At 34.2% G+C, this 18,264-nt stretch overlaps 1 protein-coding gene across 1 annotated transcript; it reads left to right on the top strand.

Annotated features, from left to right (window-relative positions):
* Window positions 1–6,651: 6,651 nt before the first annotated feature.
* On the top strand, window positions 6,652–11,561 carry LOC116425924 (uncharacterized). Its single transcript, XM_076374521.1, is given in 5 exon segments — window positions 6,652–6,813; window positions 6,815–6,841; window positions 9,680–10,039; window positions 10,447–10,747; window positions 11,372–11,561. Coding segments are annotated over 5 exon segments (918 nt in total). The 3' UTR covers window positions 11,440–11,561.
* The last annotated feature ends 6,703 nt before the right edge of the window (window positions 11,562–18,264 follow it).

The following is an 18,264-nucleotide window of genomic DNA, read 5'->3' as shown; positions in this document are numbered from 1 at the left end:
ACCAAGAGATCAGCGCATAATTTCCTATTTTTCTATTCTTTAAGTAATTATTATATAATTTAGCTTCATCTGTTGAGAGTTTTGTATATTTCAGAGAATCTTCGCCAGCAATGGGTTAATAAATTTATTGTTATACGCCATATAATCGCATACTATTGTATATGCCTATATACATTCCTACATTTTCATGTAAAACCTCGATATAAACCTGTCTTTCATTTTAGTCGCCCGGATTGGGCAAATATCTCGCTGTGCGTCGATCAAAGAATTTCCCCTCCAGTGACGCCGCTGAGCAGGACCAGATACATACTTATGCAGCGATATATAAATATACACATTTTTGTGCAAATATATGAAATTATATATAATTCATATTAACCTTCTATGGGCCGAATTTTTGTTCACGATTATAACAAAATCTATGCAGTACAAAATTAATAAATATCTACATAAGAATACGAATTAACAATGTATTCAATAGTTTCCATAATTTCATCAAACGAATATATCTCGTAACTTTCAAGTTACAATGACGTTAAACTTTCACGCTTGAGCGTATAAAAGTTGCAGTTAATCGATTACCTCATTTTATTCACCACTTTAAATGCAAAAAGATATAAATCAACAAGATGTCAATATACCGGTATGTGACTTCAAAGTTACATTGGCCCACAGAGGGTTAATAAATTTATTGTTATACGCCATATAATTGCATATTATGGTATATCACTGTATTACATTCCCATATTTTTATGTAAAAACTCGATATAAACCTGTCTTTCATTTTAGCCGCCCGGATCGGGAAAATATCTCACTGTGCGTCGATCAAAGAATTTCCCCTCCAGTGACGCCGCTGAGCAGGACTAGATACATACTTATGCAGTGTGCTCCACGCGTCTTCCGCATCGCAATGATTACGCAATACCACCGTTTATCCCCGATTACGGTGTAGGCCTCACGTCAAAACGTTCACTCGCCGTAGAACTGGGTGAATCCCCAGCTCGCTGGGCGTTCTGCGCGCAGATCCTCTTCTTTACGGTGTCTCCCTCTTTCCCTAGGGATTTTTACTGGCTGTGCGCGCAACACGGTCCACAACATTGTGTCAGCTGTAATTAGCGATAATTATGTCGGGATCAATTAACCACCCCGCGACGTGTATCGCGTCCAACCCGATCAGATTACGGACAGCGCAATAATCCCCCCGTTTGCCGATTACGAAATCGGATTAAGAAAGAAATTAGCGGTTGGGCAGGCCCGTAAACACTGGGCCGACGGCGAATAATTATAATAAATTGACGGTGTTCCTTCTCGACGGTCGGACGTGCCATGGCTAACGGGTCGTTTTGCGTAATATCGTTGATTAATGGACCGATCGATAACGATCGTGATTTGATTCGACTGGTTTGTTTCTTCGGGAGGATCTGGGGGCCATGGCAACCCTGAATCGGTGGAACGTTCCTTGTCGGGGCGTTGCCGGTGAACCTGCAACATTGTGGTGCTTGGAAGTGTTTCAGAATGTTTTTGGTAAAGAGCCTTAGTACCATAATGATATTAGATTTGTTAGTAGAACTTTTAGATGTATTAATAGATTTAATAGTAAAAGTTGATCAGATTCTACTAAACACCTACCAGTGAATGTAAAAGTTCTACTGATAAATCTAAAATTATTATATTAGTGAGACTCTTTTACATACAGGTATTAGTGAAAGTCTTTTAGAAACTTTTTAGGTATGTATTAGGTATTTAGAAGTGTTTCAGAATGTTTCTGTTAGTACTATAATAATTTCAGGTTTATTGGTAGAACTTTTAGATTTATTAATAGATTTAACAGTAAAAGTTGATCAGATTCTACTAAACACCTACTAGTAAATGTAAAAGTTCTACTGATAAATCTAAAATTATTGTATCAGTGAGACTTTTTTACATAAAGGTATTAGTGAAAGTCTGTTAGAAACTTTTTAGGTATGTATTAGGTATTTAGAAGTGTTTCAGAATGTTTCTGTTAGTACTATAATAATTTTAGGTTTATTGGTAGAACTTTTAGATTTATTAATAGATTTAACAGTAAAAGTTGATCAGGCTTTATTAAAGATCTACTAGTAAATGTAAAAGGTCTACTGATAAATCTGAAATTAATATAGTAGTGAAACTTTTTTAGATAAAGAGATTAGTGGAAGCATTTTAGAATTTTTCCAGACAACGCTTATGAATTCATTTATATAAATACTAGTGATAATTTTCTGATGAAAATTGAACAATAATGGAAGAAATTAAATTATATATGAAAATGATTGTACCGTTTGTCGCAAACAAAATGTTATATATTCTTGTTATCTTAATTTAAAAATGTCTTATGTTAATGTTGATTGTGATAGATGAATGATCTACAAAGGGGTTGCAAGCAAAGTAATGGGCGAACATGTCGCAAGAATTGTCTACGTTTGGCGATTTAAGCACTGCCGGGTAATTCTGAGCGAGCAATATGTTTTACGAAATGAATAATAATAGCGGAGTCGGATGACGATTCGTGTCATTCGGCTCACACGATTATTTACTACGTTCGTCCGTGATATTGATCACCGCATTGCAAGAAGTTACGTGAGAAGTGAAGTACAAATTCTTAAAATATCGTTGCAAGACGTGTAACGATAATTTACTCTGCATTAAAATGCATTACCTTGATTAAACATCGTTCATATATCTTCAATTTTATTACCTTACTAATTTCCCTTTTTCTAATCCCCTTGCACAAGGACTGGATGTCTTCTGACGATCGTAAAAGAAAAAAAATATTCAAAATTAAAAGATCCTGTACGGTGATTAGGATATACAAGCTGCAACAACTGTTCATTTGCAAGATGATTTTTAAAAACATTCCTGATGAAAGTATCGCCTTAAAATGTTCATTATATCAACTGTATTGCATCATCTTTCAGTGAGGATTACCTCAGTAATTACTAGCTTCTGAGCACATACACTTCAACACCCTGGTACACATAAAAACCACAAGCTGCTGTTCACGTCTTAACAAGAGTATAAAATAAAATATTAATTCTTACAATGTAGGTTTACTCTGATACCATGGAATATCAATTGTATAACATTCTTTTTTCATTCTTACAAGAAACACTTGGCAAATACATTAAGATGAGATTGAGTTAGATGATTCGAAGATGAATCATACTCACAGGAAAATAAAACAAAGCAATGTATAAACCAATAAACAATTATATAGTACCGAAGAAGGTGTATATGGTAATAATTAAAGTTTCTCCGTTTATTGGCTGGAAAGTGGAACATAATGAAATGAAATTAATAAAATTCGAATTCACATGATCCACACGTGTTAGGTGAATCCCTTTTGGAAAGTGAACGCAAGCGAAGGTCTTCGCTGATGATTTCATGCCGCGGCATGACTCCCGGCATCAGTCAACTTTCTGTGTGTATAGCAACGAGCTCTAGATCATTCGCAATCCGGGGCCTGGAAATCAATCTTGGTGCCGGCGAAAAGTATATGCGTGTACTTACACGTTTTCGTAATCGTCTCCCCCATCGTGACGAACGAAGAAAGGGAGAACGGTGGTTCAAGGAATAAAAGAACTATAACAATTTGGGAAGATGTGAGCGGACGTCTTTACGGTCACGATTATATCAATGGCCGTGGTAATTGCCGCCATTACCCATGACAAGTGCTCGTTTCGCTTAACCGCTGCGCCACGGAAATAAAGTAAAAAACCTGTTAAAATTAAGTAATCGTTTTCATGGTTGTTAAGGACGCTACAGGGACTCGGTGCTGTAGGGTTTAGAGCACTTACGAGTTAGAGCTGTAGGACTTAGAGTATTTGAGACATGGAGATATGGGTGCTGAAGTGTTTAGGATTTAGAGTTAGAGGACTTTGTCCTATTTGGAATTTGAAGCTATAGCGTTTGAACTGTTTAAAATTTGAAGTTACAGCATTTGAACTATTTAGAAATCTAAGATATAATATTTGAACTGTATAAAATTTGAAGTTATAACATTTGAACTATTCAGAATGCCCAGCTATAGCATTTGAACCATTTAAAATCTGAAGCTATAGCATATGACCTATTTAGAATTCGACGCTATAGCATTTGACTTATTTAGAATTCAATGCCATAGAATTTAAACTATTTAGAACTCAAAGTTATTGCATTTCGGCTATTCAGAATTTGAAACTACATTCGAACTAGTCAGAATTTATGGCTATTTCATTTGAACTATTTAAAATCTGAAGCTATAGCATATGACCTATTTAGAATTCGACGCTATAGCATTTGACTTATTTAGAATTCAATGCCATAGAATTTGAACTATTTAGAACTCAAAGTTATTGCATTTCGGCTATTCAGAATTTGAAACTACATTCGAACTAGTCAGAATTTATGGCTATTCCATTTAAACTATTTAGAACTCAAAGTTATTGCATTTGAGCTATTCAGAATTTGAAATTACATTCGAACTAGTCAGAATTTAGAGCTAGACTTATACTATGTAGAATTTGAAGTATTGTACAATTTCCGATGCAATAAAAATGTTACCAGCAGCTATTGTTTCCATTTCCGTCTTTTTTCGTTAGGTTCAACGTGGAATAACAGATTCAAGGGAATCTCCAGCTCTTTGAACTTTCCAAATACGGTCCCGCGTACGGTACCCGCGAGAATAATAATAATCCTAATTGTAATACTTTTTTAGGTAATTATCTTTCACCTCTGCCGCGTGAGCCCGCTGCTCGCGTGTGTTTATTAAGTGCACACTACCGGTGAACGTTCGATGAAACGTGACAACTTCTTCCCTCGTTGCGGAGCATGACGTTATAATGAAAGTGTATTAGCCTTTTTATTAGCAGCATCAGTAACCGTTTGAATTCTATTCGATTTTTATTGGGTCGTTAATTTTCCTTGAAGGCACATCTCGAATAAAACTGTTATGTAAGTTATACGGTGTGTAAACGATTGTACAGAACAATTACAAGTTCAATATTTCTTATGTTTGTTTCCTTTGATTGCCCGAAATATTTTTTTAACCTGGTTTCGTATTTTTATTCTTTTATTTATTCATTCGAATTTTTTTAAACGAGAAATATATTACCAAGGTATTATAAATGAAAATTATATGATGGATATTCTTCAGGGGTTGATTGTAATAGTTCAGGAATTCCTCCTAACTAGCATCACTGATGAGCAAACAGGAAACAATGTATATTGTAGAATCCCACCCAACTGGTCCTGGAAAAGAAGCATGACTCTGTTAGGTCATTCGGTAACAGTGACCAACTGAACACATTTACCATCCTATTTAACATTTGCAGATTGCGATTCATTTGCGTTTTCCTACATAAACCAGAAATGAAATAAAATAGATGTCAATTGAAGGCTAAATTTTGGTGGAAAATTGAATATTTTAGTCTAAGCTGAAAGATAGATTAGATAGATAGATAAATAAAATACTTCAATTGCGGGTAGAAAATTGAATGCATTAGTTAGGGGTAGAGAATAAAATTCCAGAGTTCAGAATGAAAAACAACGTCATTAAATCCATTATAGAAAATCCAATACTTTTGCTCAGGATGGAGAAGCAAGTACATCAATTCTGTTTGGAATTTTAATACTTTTTAATATACACAATGTTTAACCCTTTATAAATAGGGACTTGTATGAGCATTGAAGACCTTTTCCATACAGAGCTAAATTAAATATCAAACCCTTAAATATGTGAAAATAATAACCTTTCCTCGTTTATGTAATTAAATTCTTCGATTGCAACTTTCGATTCTGCATGTATACACCTGGTATAGTCAACAGGCTTTGACTTTAATTTCAATATTTTTTAACATACATAACGATTAATCCTTTATATACAGTGATTTTGATAAGCATTAGAAACCTTTGCCAAAAGAGCTAAATTAAATATCGTACTCATATCATTTATATAATTAAATTCTTCGATTGCAACTTTCGACTCTACGTATGTGTATAAACCTTTTTACCTGATAAGGTAACAGTATGCAACTTATCTCCAACTAATTGACAAAGAAACCAAATCCAAGATCAATAATCTAATCCAAAACACTGAAAGACTGTGACCCTAATTTCGATACTTTTTAACATACACAATTATTAATTCCTTTATGCACAGGGAGTGTTATAAGCATTAGAAACCTTTCCCATAGAAAACTAAATGAAATATTATACCATAAACCTTATAAAATAACAAAACTATATACTAATCTCTTATTCTTTACATAACTAAATTCTTCAATTCTATATAAATCAGATATATTCAACGGTATCCAACTCATCTCCAAATGCTTAACAGAAAACCCCAAATCGAAGACTAATAGTACAATCCAAAACAGTGAAAGAACACTGATAAAAAGTCTCCCTGGCTACCAGCGGGTCCTCCGAGAGACAATTGCAAAATGAGGGAAGAAGAATGGCAGAGGCAGCGTACGAGCCAGAAGGGGAACGCGTAGACCTCCCATTCGGCTGATCCCGGGGCTCTTTCCTTTCCTGGCTAGCCCAATAGCCGAACAGTCACGTGCGTGGATCCAATTAAAATTTAAAGCTGTTTCAGTCATCAACCGGGATGATGCCTCTTCCCATGATGCATCTCGCCCGAGTGAAGGGAAGATGCGCTGCTCCTCTCCACCTCCCACACCCAGAGACGGTCATTCTAATACGCTGGTTAATACACGTGGCTATGCAACGCTAAGGATAAACTGTAACAAAGGGTCCGCTTGGTATATAAACTCTGCCGTGGATCATCTTCTCAGTTCGCTTCGCGTCTTCGCTCCATAACAGCAATATGAATTACCATCAGGTAGGCTATATCCATCCGGTGGCCATCGGGGTGCGATGGCCACCGTCTTTATCCGTCAGAATTACTCTGTCTGAAAAGACAAGGGACAATAATGTCTCTCACGATTTTGTAGAATTCAACACTAGAACTGCTAGTAACAATGACCGGTTTCGATTTGTTCGTTTCGTAATGATCGATATCTTAAAGGCATTGAATGTTCGAAATGATCTTGAAAATAGAGCTTCACTTGGATACTGTAATGGATGTCCGAAGCAACTGAAAATAATCTATTGTTACCATTTCTATAGGGATTACGTATTAATTGTATTAAATGCTCGGTAGTTTTAGTGTTAAACGAATCGAGTATTTGATTTGAATTAAAATTTAAGTTAACGCTTTGAATTAATATTTCGGTTAACGTTCGTTTACTGTTGATCGTTTAGTTTCTTGTTTGGATATTGCGTTTGGTTTCTTGGGTTTCTGAGGGGAAAATGTTTCTATGTGGAAGTGAAGAGAATTATAGATAACTGATCAGAAAAGTAGCAAATTTTCGAATCACAGTTTTTGGCTATTCTGGGACGAATATAATTTGGATAATTTCGTGGTTCCCTTTATATCTATCTTTTATTTGTTTTTTAATCCTTTGACCTACAATATCGGGTCAAACTCGTGACGAAAATTTTCAACTGAATTTGAGAAATCGAAGTGTTTAGAAATCGAACTTCCTGTCAACCTACATAGGCATAGAATTAGTATAAAAATTCTTTCTTTCTCTAACAAATGATTGATGATAATATAATTGTATTGATCATAGTTAACACGTTAAGTGCCACGAGAATCTCGAACGTTTTATACATGATTTCTTCCTTCGTAGCTAAAGGTGAATAAGAACAATTATTCATTATTTGGCATCAGAATTCTTACATTACACTGTTGTCAACTTACTCATGTTACTAAATATTTTTAGTCGACAACAGTCACCTTGCATACTGTAATTTTTGTCACGCAATTCAGAAGCGTCGGTCATCGGTGGGTGACACAGCATTTAACGCGTTAAGAAATAAATCACAGGGCAAAGGGTTAAGTTTCCGACCTGTTTCGATTGAAATTCATTCGTTCACGTTGAGCATAAAAAAAATCGTCGAGTAGGACGCGCTGTCGATTGGAAATCGCTCGGTAATCATCCCCGTCTCGCCGAGATATTAATTTCGCCACACACGTGTTACGCGTCCCCGCAAATCATTGGCACGCGAGGCTTTCTATTCGCCACACCGTCAACGTTCGCCGCGACTCATTTTGTTAGAGACATTAATGACATCCAATGGTGAAATCGAGCAATCAGTTCGTTGGGAATACATGCTCCTCGTATTCGAGTAGTTTGCCCAGAGTAATTCGGTAATTTTCTATTGCCTGGTGATGGGAGGCTATCTAAGATGCGAGAATCGCTTGAGCACCGGATAAGTCAGACTGGGACACCTAAACAAGAATTATTACATTTGAAATTTTCTAGTTACATTGAACAGTTGCAACAATCGAACACTAACAAGTCTAATATTTGAACCATTGGAAGCATTTGTTTTCTAGTTTTAAATAATATTTCACTGTGTACTGTACTCATTTTATTTAATAGGTGAAATCATAGATGATAAGATAATATAAAGAGCATGAAATACCTAATATTATATAAAGCAAATTAGAATGAGTACTTTAAGGATAACCATCTGATACAAGCAATTCAAAGTAGAAAAACGAACTACTCTTAAAGAAAAACAAATTCAACAAACCAATCACTCATTAGGTTTCTCTTTAAGAGTAATTAATTTTTTTACTTTGAATTGCTTGTATCAGATGGTTATCCTTAAACTGCTCATTCTAATTTGCTTTATATAATATTATGTATTGCATGCTTTTTATATTATCTTATTATCTATGTACATCTCAACTTCCTTATCCTTTGTTGTTCTATTTTCTCTTTACTCTCACTGTTTCCTAGTGCTGCTAAATTGTTCTTCATCCCCCCTTTATTATCTTCATCTGCTTTACCTTAACCTCTTTCCTCTCCACTTCCTTCAGCAGTAATTATTATTGCTTTGTTGCACACTCATTCCTTTTTATGAGAAACTTCCTAATTACAATGTCACTTGCTCTTTGTTCCCTTTCCTGATCTTGCACAATTCCACCATCTAATCTCAGCCTCCTGTCATTCCTTGGAAATTGTAGTATCCCTGACAGGCCTATCCTTGTACCTTTCAATCAAGAGTGATTGAATGAAGGAAACTGAATCCAGGAGATATTGAATTTCTTCTTGAAACTAACAATCTCATAATAATCGTACAGGGCAGAATCTCTTTTTTATCCTATTACATGCTTCCTTGAATATTTCATTGAATGTTTCTGTATGCTAAGTCAGGTAGAGATGGCCCACTCCTTAAAAGAACCATTACATCATAAATATTATTAACCCTAAGCACTCCAGTCTATTTTGTAACCTACCATTAACTCCAAGCTGTTTCTATAGTACCCTCAATGAAAACCAAAAAATCTTATATCCTAACATTTTTTAAATCCTTTATTTTCCTTCTTAAAGGAAACTTGTGTAGCAAATGCAGAAACCTGAGGGTAGTTCCTCCTACTCTACTAAAATAGAATATTTAATACTATAAATAGCAATGTAGCGGAGCCTAGAGAGTACAAAGGAAGAAAATATATTTGTGAAATCAAGTGAAAATAAGAAGAATAGTCAAATAGGCCTTTGTACTATACAGCATACCACTAAGGGCAATATAGAGGAATTCAGGTCATTTCATTCGGTACTGGAATTACCCTATTCTAAAAATGTGGTTTCCACTACTATTTCAGTTAACGACAGGGCTGTTGGTGCTCTCCTGTCTCAGCAGTAATGCACTCGCTGGACTGTTGTCGGGTGGTGGCGCCGGTGGAAGTGGCTACCAGTATAACAGACCAGGCGGAGGTGGATTCGGCGGTACAGGGGGATTCAACGGAGACAGCGGCGTAGGTGGTGGCTTCAGGAGACCCTCCACGTCCTACGGGGCACCTGGCGGTGGTGGTGGTGACGGTAGCGGATTCGGTGGACGGCCATCCACTGCTTACGGAGCTCCTGGATTCGGTGGTGGCGCTGGTGGCGGTGGTCCTGGAGGCTACCAGGATGGAGGATACCAGGGTGGTTTTGGCGGATACGGACGTGGCGACAATGGCAGGGTGAGCGCAGTACCATAAAATTCAACATTTTGTGGCATTAAAATTATCCGATAAATTACATTATAACTAGGTTTGCAGACATTTACTGTGGATTTTATCTATGATGTTGGAGACCTAATTAAGGCCTAGCTAAGACACTTATTATAGAGTTTATTTTTGATGTTAGATCAGACACTTCATGTTAGATTAGACACTATTTCTGATGTTAAATCAAGATACTTACTGTAGAGTTGTTTTATGATGTTAGAGACCTTACCGAGACCTAGCCAAGACATTTACTATAGAGTTTATTTTATTGCCTTAGAAGAATACATGGCGTGAAGATTTACTAAATAATGTTTATAAAATTTCATACACCTCAAATCGAGACTTTTTAGCGACTATGGTAATGGGTATCTTGTTTTTAGCCTCAGCCATACAACTTCCAATATGAGGTGTACGATCCTCCGAGTGGTAACGACTACTCCCAACGCGAGAGCAGCGATGGTAATGTGGTCACAGGGGAATACAGAGTCTTGTTGCCAGATTCGAGAACACAGATTGTTAAGTACATGGCTGACGACGCTAACGGATACACTGCTGATGTTCAGTACGAGGGACAGGCCCAATTCAGTCGCGGAGGTGCCGGAGGAGGTTACGGAGGAGGCGCTGGTGGTGGTTACCAAGGTGGCGCCGGTGGTTACCAAGGAGGTGCTGGTGGATACCAAGGTGGATATCAGGGTGGTGGTTACAACTTGTCTGGGAACAATGATGCATTATTAATAATATTAGCAATTATACAAGTTAGCGATTAATGAAGAATTCTTGCAATATGGCAATTTCTTAAAAATCGCAATACGAGAAGTTTTGTAACATTGCGATACGAAAATTTTTGGAATATTACAATATGGAAATTTCTGTAAGATTGCAGTATGAGCAGTTTTGCAATATTGTAATATTGGAATTTTTGCACAATTGCAATCAGAGAATTTGTGGAATATTGCAATATGGGAATTTTTGCAAAATCGCAATATAAATTTTTGCGATATGTATCTTTGCAGTATCGGAAATACAATATTTTGAGAAGCAATTGCATTATCCACTAATAGGAGCTCAAAGTACAATATAAAGGAAGAATACAAAAATATAGGTTTAACTAATTACTATCCACACAAATTAGTATTCATATTCAAAAAATAATATCCTATGAATTAATGTCTACCCTGACTTAATTGTACCCATTGCATTCTCTGGAATTATGATGTTTGACATTAGAATCAGTGTCGCTCACATTTTCATTTACCCGCAAAAAATATTTTTCACGTTATTAAATCTTCTTTTTCAATTTTTCAGGAAGGGGAGGATTCACTGACGCTGGAAGCAATCAGTATCTCCCACCCCGCAACAATTACCGGAAATGATCGTGAAGAAACGCGACAAAACAGTCGTACGCTGGGCGACAACCATCACGGACCTCCCTCGTTTACTTTTTTACAGCTTTCTACCTTTTACACACACGGAATAATAATCTTACACCCACTGAGTCACATTGCACATTTTTACATTAATAATCACCCACTGGTATTTAACTGTATATTCGGTTAGGATGTAATTTAATTGTTTCTTTGTATGCGCGTATATATCTCTACGTATTTTGTATGTATACATTATTCTTGTACATGGTTAAACAATTTTTAATTGCGAAACATACGCTTGTATCTTTTTGCTAAGCGATCGTCGGACTTATTTACTTGTGTAACGTATTTATGCGAGCTTGTAGCGAAGCAGGAATGAAGTATAAATCTTTCTACTGAGACCACTTGCATTTTTATTCGACACCCTAACCTAAAATTGACTAATTAAGACCGATGAAGTGATTAATTATATACATCACTTTGGTTCGCAATCGAATAGTTTCGTTGCCTTATGAATATTCAACATTTACAACAGTGTTACACTAATATCTTCAAATGATATTAGGTAATTATTAGTCATAACAAGAAACAAAGTGAATTTCATTTAATTAGAAACGTGAATTACAAATTACATTTCAATTAACGTCTTAGACACTTTGGGGTCTCTGGTGATCTCCAACAGGTTAATATTCTGACTGTGCAATGTAAAGTGTATCAGATATTAAGCTAATTAGAAGTGATTTAATTTGTACTGTTAATTGTTTCAATAATTATGTTGCTTTTTTATATTCTCTATAAATTGGGGTGGTAAATTTAAGGAATATATTCGATTGGAAGATTGAAGTTAGTAAAATGTTCGAGTTCTTAAAACATCAAGACCCTAATTTTGAAGGTAGAATCTTTGAAAAACACACGTATTGCATACAAAATCACAGCCATTAGTCTCAACAAAAACTTTTACAGAGAATATTCTGTCGTGGCTATAGTATAGATTGCCTAGGTCTCACCACGTGGAGGTTCCTGCGAGCGAAGATACAGGAAAGTGGATGGAAACTAACCCTTTGCACTCGAGAGGTGACTCTCAGTCACCACTTGATTCGATACAACAAAACTATAAGGTTGAATATTTAATGTTTCAAATTAAACTTCGCATTGTTACGTGAAATATTGAAATGAAACATCTTTGTTGCTTAATTTATCTATGAATTATCGTTAAAATAGTTTCGAACAATATCACCTATATCTCGTCAAAAAGTGTTGAATATTCCCATTGAAATACTTCCGAGTGCAAAGGGTTAATTTCCATCGACCTCTCTTCCTTATTCTACATAGACCTTATTTGTATGGCACTTATTGCTATCGCATTTAACATTGACCCCTCGGTAGATGTCTTCTTCCCTGAATCTAAACTCAACACGTTCGCTATCAACGTTTATTTCAGGTGACAGTCTCCTCAATTATATTTTCTTCAATCCAATAAATCTTTTAACCAAAATATTATAAAAATGGTACTGAAACGAATCATTGAGTTCCTAAGTACAATGTAGTTTATAATTTCTAATAACAATATCTATAGGATTAATTTCATTTTCATTATGTAAAATATAGGATCACGGCAGTCACAAATATGTGACGCTGATAGCGAATGTATTGAAAGAATGTACAAGTATAGGAATTAATCCTTTGCACTTGGAACTTTTTCAGTGGAGATATTCAACGATTTCTGTTGAGATATAGACGAAGTTTTTTTAAACTAATTTAACGATAATTCACAACATAAGTTAACGAACGAAACTGTTTTATTTTAATATTTCATATAGTGATGCATTACAAAAAGTATAACATTAAATATCAAACTTCGTAGTTTTAGTGACAAATCAAGTGGTGACTGAAAGTCACCTATCGAATGCAAAGGGTTAATGTACGAAAGGATTATGAAGAATATGGATAATAAATTATAATCGTACGAATTATAAATAAGACAAAATATATTCTTATTTATCTATTTAATTTTTAGTTCATCTTTGTACACAAACAATAATCATGGTTTGTTCGTCCATATTGCGTTTTAACGTTTAACTTACTATACACAATTAATACGAATGTATTAAATATAATTCCTTATTATTGCTAATAATTTTCACAGATTACATAAAAATTCAAAGAATAGAAAATTAAAAGTCAACGATTATCATCAATGAATCAAGATTAAAAACGCTAATGCAGACTTATCAAGGAATACCATTAACATTAGAACCACCGAGCATTTAATACGATTAATATGCAATCCCTATAAAAATTGTAACAATAGATTATTTTCAGTTTTTCAGATATTCGTTATAGTATTCAAATGAAACTATTTATTTTCGAGGTCATTTCAAATTTTGAATGCTTCTGAGATATCAATAATTGCGAAATAAAAAAAATCGAAATCATTTTGACTGGTACGTAGTTCCAGTGTTAATCAGTGGCATGATAGACATTTCACTATTCCTGTGTCAATTACAATGTCGCCATCAGAGTACAAACAAGTACAAATAAATAACTTCCATAACAGAATAATAAATGAATCTCACAACATATATTCCGATTTACGTAAAGAGCAGTAACTGTTTTAACCAGTTAACTGTGTTTGACGAGTATACACGTCATCTTAAAAAACTCTTAATGGCGCTAACTTTTTCAACGATGGATTATTTATTTCTTGAGACAAACATGTAATTCTTCTTCGTTTCGCTTTAGTTTTTCGTTAGGATGTATTTTAAGTGCATTTGGCCTGCATTTAACGAGTATACACTTCATTATTTGATTTTATTGCGTACACAATGAGAGATTTTTCAAACTAAATTCCACACTTAACTGGTTAAACGCTTTCTGAAATTAGAGTACGGCGAATAATGCTTGTCATTCTGTACATATCTATATAGTGCGTATAGCGGCAAGAATTATCTGCTTCCAAAAATCTGCATTTTGTAGCCAATGTGTTAGTAATGTCGGTTTCTACTTGCAGATAAAGTTAATTTCTATTTGTTATTAGTTATTGTCTAACACTAGACCTACCAGGTGGATCAAAATGACCAATTCCTAATTTCTTCTTTTACAATCATTCAGAAGGTACAGATGCTTCTCTAAGAAATTATTAAAGAAGCTGACTTCGTAATACACTGAAATATAAGCCAACTAAAATCTTAATAAATTCAGGCTTATAGCTTTTCTAAAGAAATTTTAAAAAGATGGTTATGTGCTCGGTAATTCGTGTTAACTTCACATTTTAAAGTTCTTGTGTTAATATCCGTGACTCTCTTTTTGTAAATAGTTAGAAACAAGCCGTCATAGAAGTTGATTGACAAAATTATTTGAACATAATAATTTAGAGAATATTGTAAATAAATATATTGAATAAAGATAACACCGCAATTTTCAACTGACAGTGTCATCTGTGGCAAAATGCTCAAACTGGTAGACAATTAATACCGACGTGGGAGTTCACGCGTTAGCTTTAACCCCTTGCCATACAATGACGAGTGAGATTCACGATGAAGATTTCTAGATTGATTTAACAAAAATCAATGTTGTTTATTTCTCACGGATCAAAGCAAAAAACCATTTTGCTATTATCAATGTATTATCTTGAAATTAAATTTCTGCTTAAAGTAGAATGGAAAATTCTGTTGTTTCTCTTCCAAATTGCCGATAGTAGAATGTTACACGAGCTTAGTAGAGAAAGTAAATAATATGTCAAGGGGTTAAGGAGAAAAGACAAAACACGTCTTGTCCCTTTGAAGAACTTTTAATGGATGGAATAAACGTTTACAATAACTGAAAAGCGTATTCTAAAATTTACATTATTCTTTGCAGTCAGAAAGTCATTAATCCAAAGAACGTGTAGAGTTATATTTGACACTTTGACTGCCACGGTGGTCACCGATGGCCGAAGCTTCCAAATTGCTGAAGAACAATTACAATGAAAAACTTGATTTTAAATAAAAATATTTAGTAACATAAGTAGCTAGATCATAGCGTAATACGATTATTGTAATACTAAATCATTAAGATTGAGTATTACTATTCAAAACGCTAGAAATTCTCGTGGCAGTCAACGTGTTAACACGTTCGCTACCAGTGTCACGTATTTGTAACGACCGTAATCCTATATTTTACATAATGAAAATGAAATTAATCCTATAGATATTATTATTAGAAATGATAAACTACGACATTATACTTAGGAACTCAATGATTCGTTTCAGTCTCATTTTTCTAATATTTTGTTTAGAAGATTTGATGAATTGAAGAAAATATTATAATTGAAAAGAGCGTCACCAAAATAAGCGGTGGTAGCGAATGTGTTAATGTGTCAGGTAAAAATCTTTTAATCAGTTATCGACAGTCGCTGTACGATCTCTTGAAGCAATAATAATTTTGTTATACCCGATGGCTTTCTAAGTTTATTAACGCGACACAAAGCTAATTTGCTCAATTGATTTGTAAGAAGAGAAACTAAAGAAATCTATTTCCTTTATTTAGGATTCTTTCCTGTATTGGATTTAATTTACCATCTACAGGCTAGTAGAGATGTATATCGTTGTTGTTCTTATATCGTATATGCGTATGCAATGGGATATATTGAATATTCATGACAACTGAACTCCATCGAACTTCCTTTCTAATTCCGAATCTTATGTTTAATGTACTTATTCCTATTACACATAATATTATACTAATCGCTCTAAACGCAGCTGCCTATACTAAAATGAAAAGAAGTGTGTCCTACAATTTTTAATCACAAATATAAATTTACTTTATTTACAAGTAGAAACAGATATTACAACCATGTAGCCAATGTTGTCGGTAAAATCGGGTTCTATTTGTAGATAAAGTAAATTTCTGTTTATTAAAAATCTCGTTTAATTATATATTTAAAATTCTTTTGTTAATATTCGTGATATTCTTCTTGTAAATATTCAATTAGAAACAAACCGTTATGGAAGTTGGTTGATAAAATATTACAACGTTATAATTTAGTGAACATTTTAAATAAATAATATATTGAATATAGAAACACGTCACAACCAAGATGAAGTCTCTCCATCTTCTGTGAAACGTGCGAACTCTGCTGTCTAACAGTTCTAGCGTTTTGAAACGGATGGCGCCACAGTCAGTCCGAGTGAATTTCTGCATCGGTAACATTTGTCTACCAGTTTGAGCATTTTACCACGGATGGCGCCACCGTCAAAACGCGAATTCTTTGGAAGCAGATAATTCTTGCCGCTGTACGCGTTATATGCAATGTACAGAATGGCAAGAATTATTCGTTGTTTTGGAAAGGTTCGTTTAAATTAGTTTATTTTAATTTGTAGCCTTTATCTCGATATTATTTTGAATCTATAATCCCTTAGGAAGAGTAATTTAAAGGAAGAATATATAATCCCTAAGGAAGAGTAATATTAAATTCCTTAGCAGAGTTCTTCTTTCTTAAGGCAAATTTGTAACATAATTGTAATATATTTGTAAAATAATGATAGCATCGTTGTAAAGGAGTTATAGTAATAGGAAAATAAAATAAAATAAAAATTATATCAATAAGTAATCAGTGTCACATTGATATTACATAAATGGGAAGTGAGATTCAACTGAAACGAAGCTGAGATAAGTTAAATTGAAATTGCATTATTATGAAATCAATATGATATTCATATTAAAGGAAAAGTGAGATTGAACTGAAACGAGGTTGAAATATTAATTTGATGGAATTAATTATTACTGTAAAAAATTAACTGATGGAATTTAAGCCAAAGTGAATGGAACAAAAGTAGAATTTGGAGGACAGGTGAAATTATGTAATTATATCTTAATTATATCTCTAATTATATATAATTATATCTTTGCACACATTAATTTAATTATTATACATATCGCGTTCGTGTGCTGACGTATCTTGCTGCCTGCAATAAACCTTACTAAAGTGAAACTTAATTAAATATTAATTATTCCTCAATCTTCTGGGAGCGAGGATGCTGTGTTAATCTCACTGATAGCATGCAGTATCTTCTCCAGTAACAAAAGTTCATAAATTGTGTCACAACGCGGTGTAATTAAAGAATTATCATGTATCGAATGTTGTCACTGAAAGGAGACGGGAATAACGTAAGTATTGAATACGCTTTTTCTAATTAAGTATGTTGAACGCCAGCACGAAATACGTATGTGAATATAGCTACAACTCTTCTCTAATTGTTTAAATCATAAAATTTCAGAAAATATGCCTGAACAATGAGTAAATAGCAAATAATCTCGAGCTCACATTGCAGCTAGAAATATTCAAACATGGCGAGAGAAAGAACGTATATATGTATGTACGTCTCACTCTAAACATAACCTCTCTTTATCTAATACCTCCATTACTGTTCTGTGTTCTTAGTAATGCAGGACGAATTTTCCACGGATTTTATGCGAAAAGATTTTGGTTTCTCTGTCTTTCTCCCACAATTACGTTCTTTGCCAAGAGCAGAAAGGTGAAATGGTGTCAATCTTCAGTTTATTTATTTATTACGATATTTAACGCATTGCACTTCTATTTTTAAGTACTCTGCCAATAATTCAATGGATTTTACTAATTCAAATAAGGACGTATAGTATTTAAGGAAGAATAATTCAGACTATATTGATTACTTTAGAACAAATGCTTTGTTGCTCAGAAATATTATATTACTACATTAATTAATATTATGTGTTATGATTAATATTATTATGTATATATAATTTTTATTTTATTATTATTATTACTATATATATTAGTATACAAATATAAAGTCATTTCAGATTGCAACT

The sequence above is a fragment of the Nomia melanderi genome, chromosome 2 (genome assembly GCF_051020985.1).
Source record: "Nomia melanderi isolate GNS246 chromosome 2, iyNomMela1, whole genome shotgun sequence".
NCBI classification, from domain to species: domain Eukaryota; kingdom Metazoa; phylum Arthropoda; class Insecta; order Hymenoptera; family Halictidae; genus Nomia; species Nomia melanderi.
This window is presented reverse-complemented; position numbering and strand designations above follow the sequence as displayed.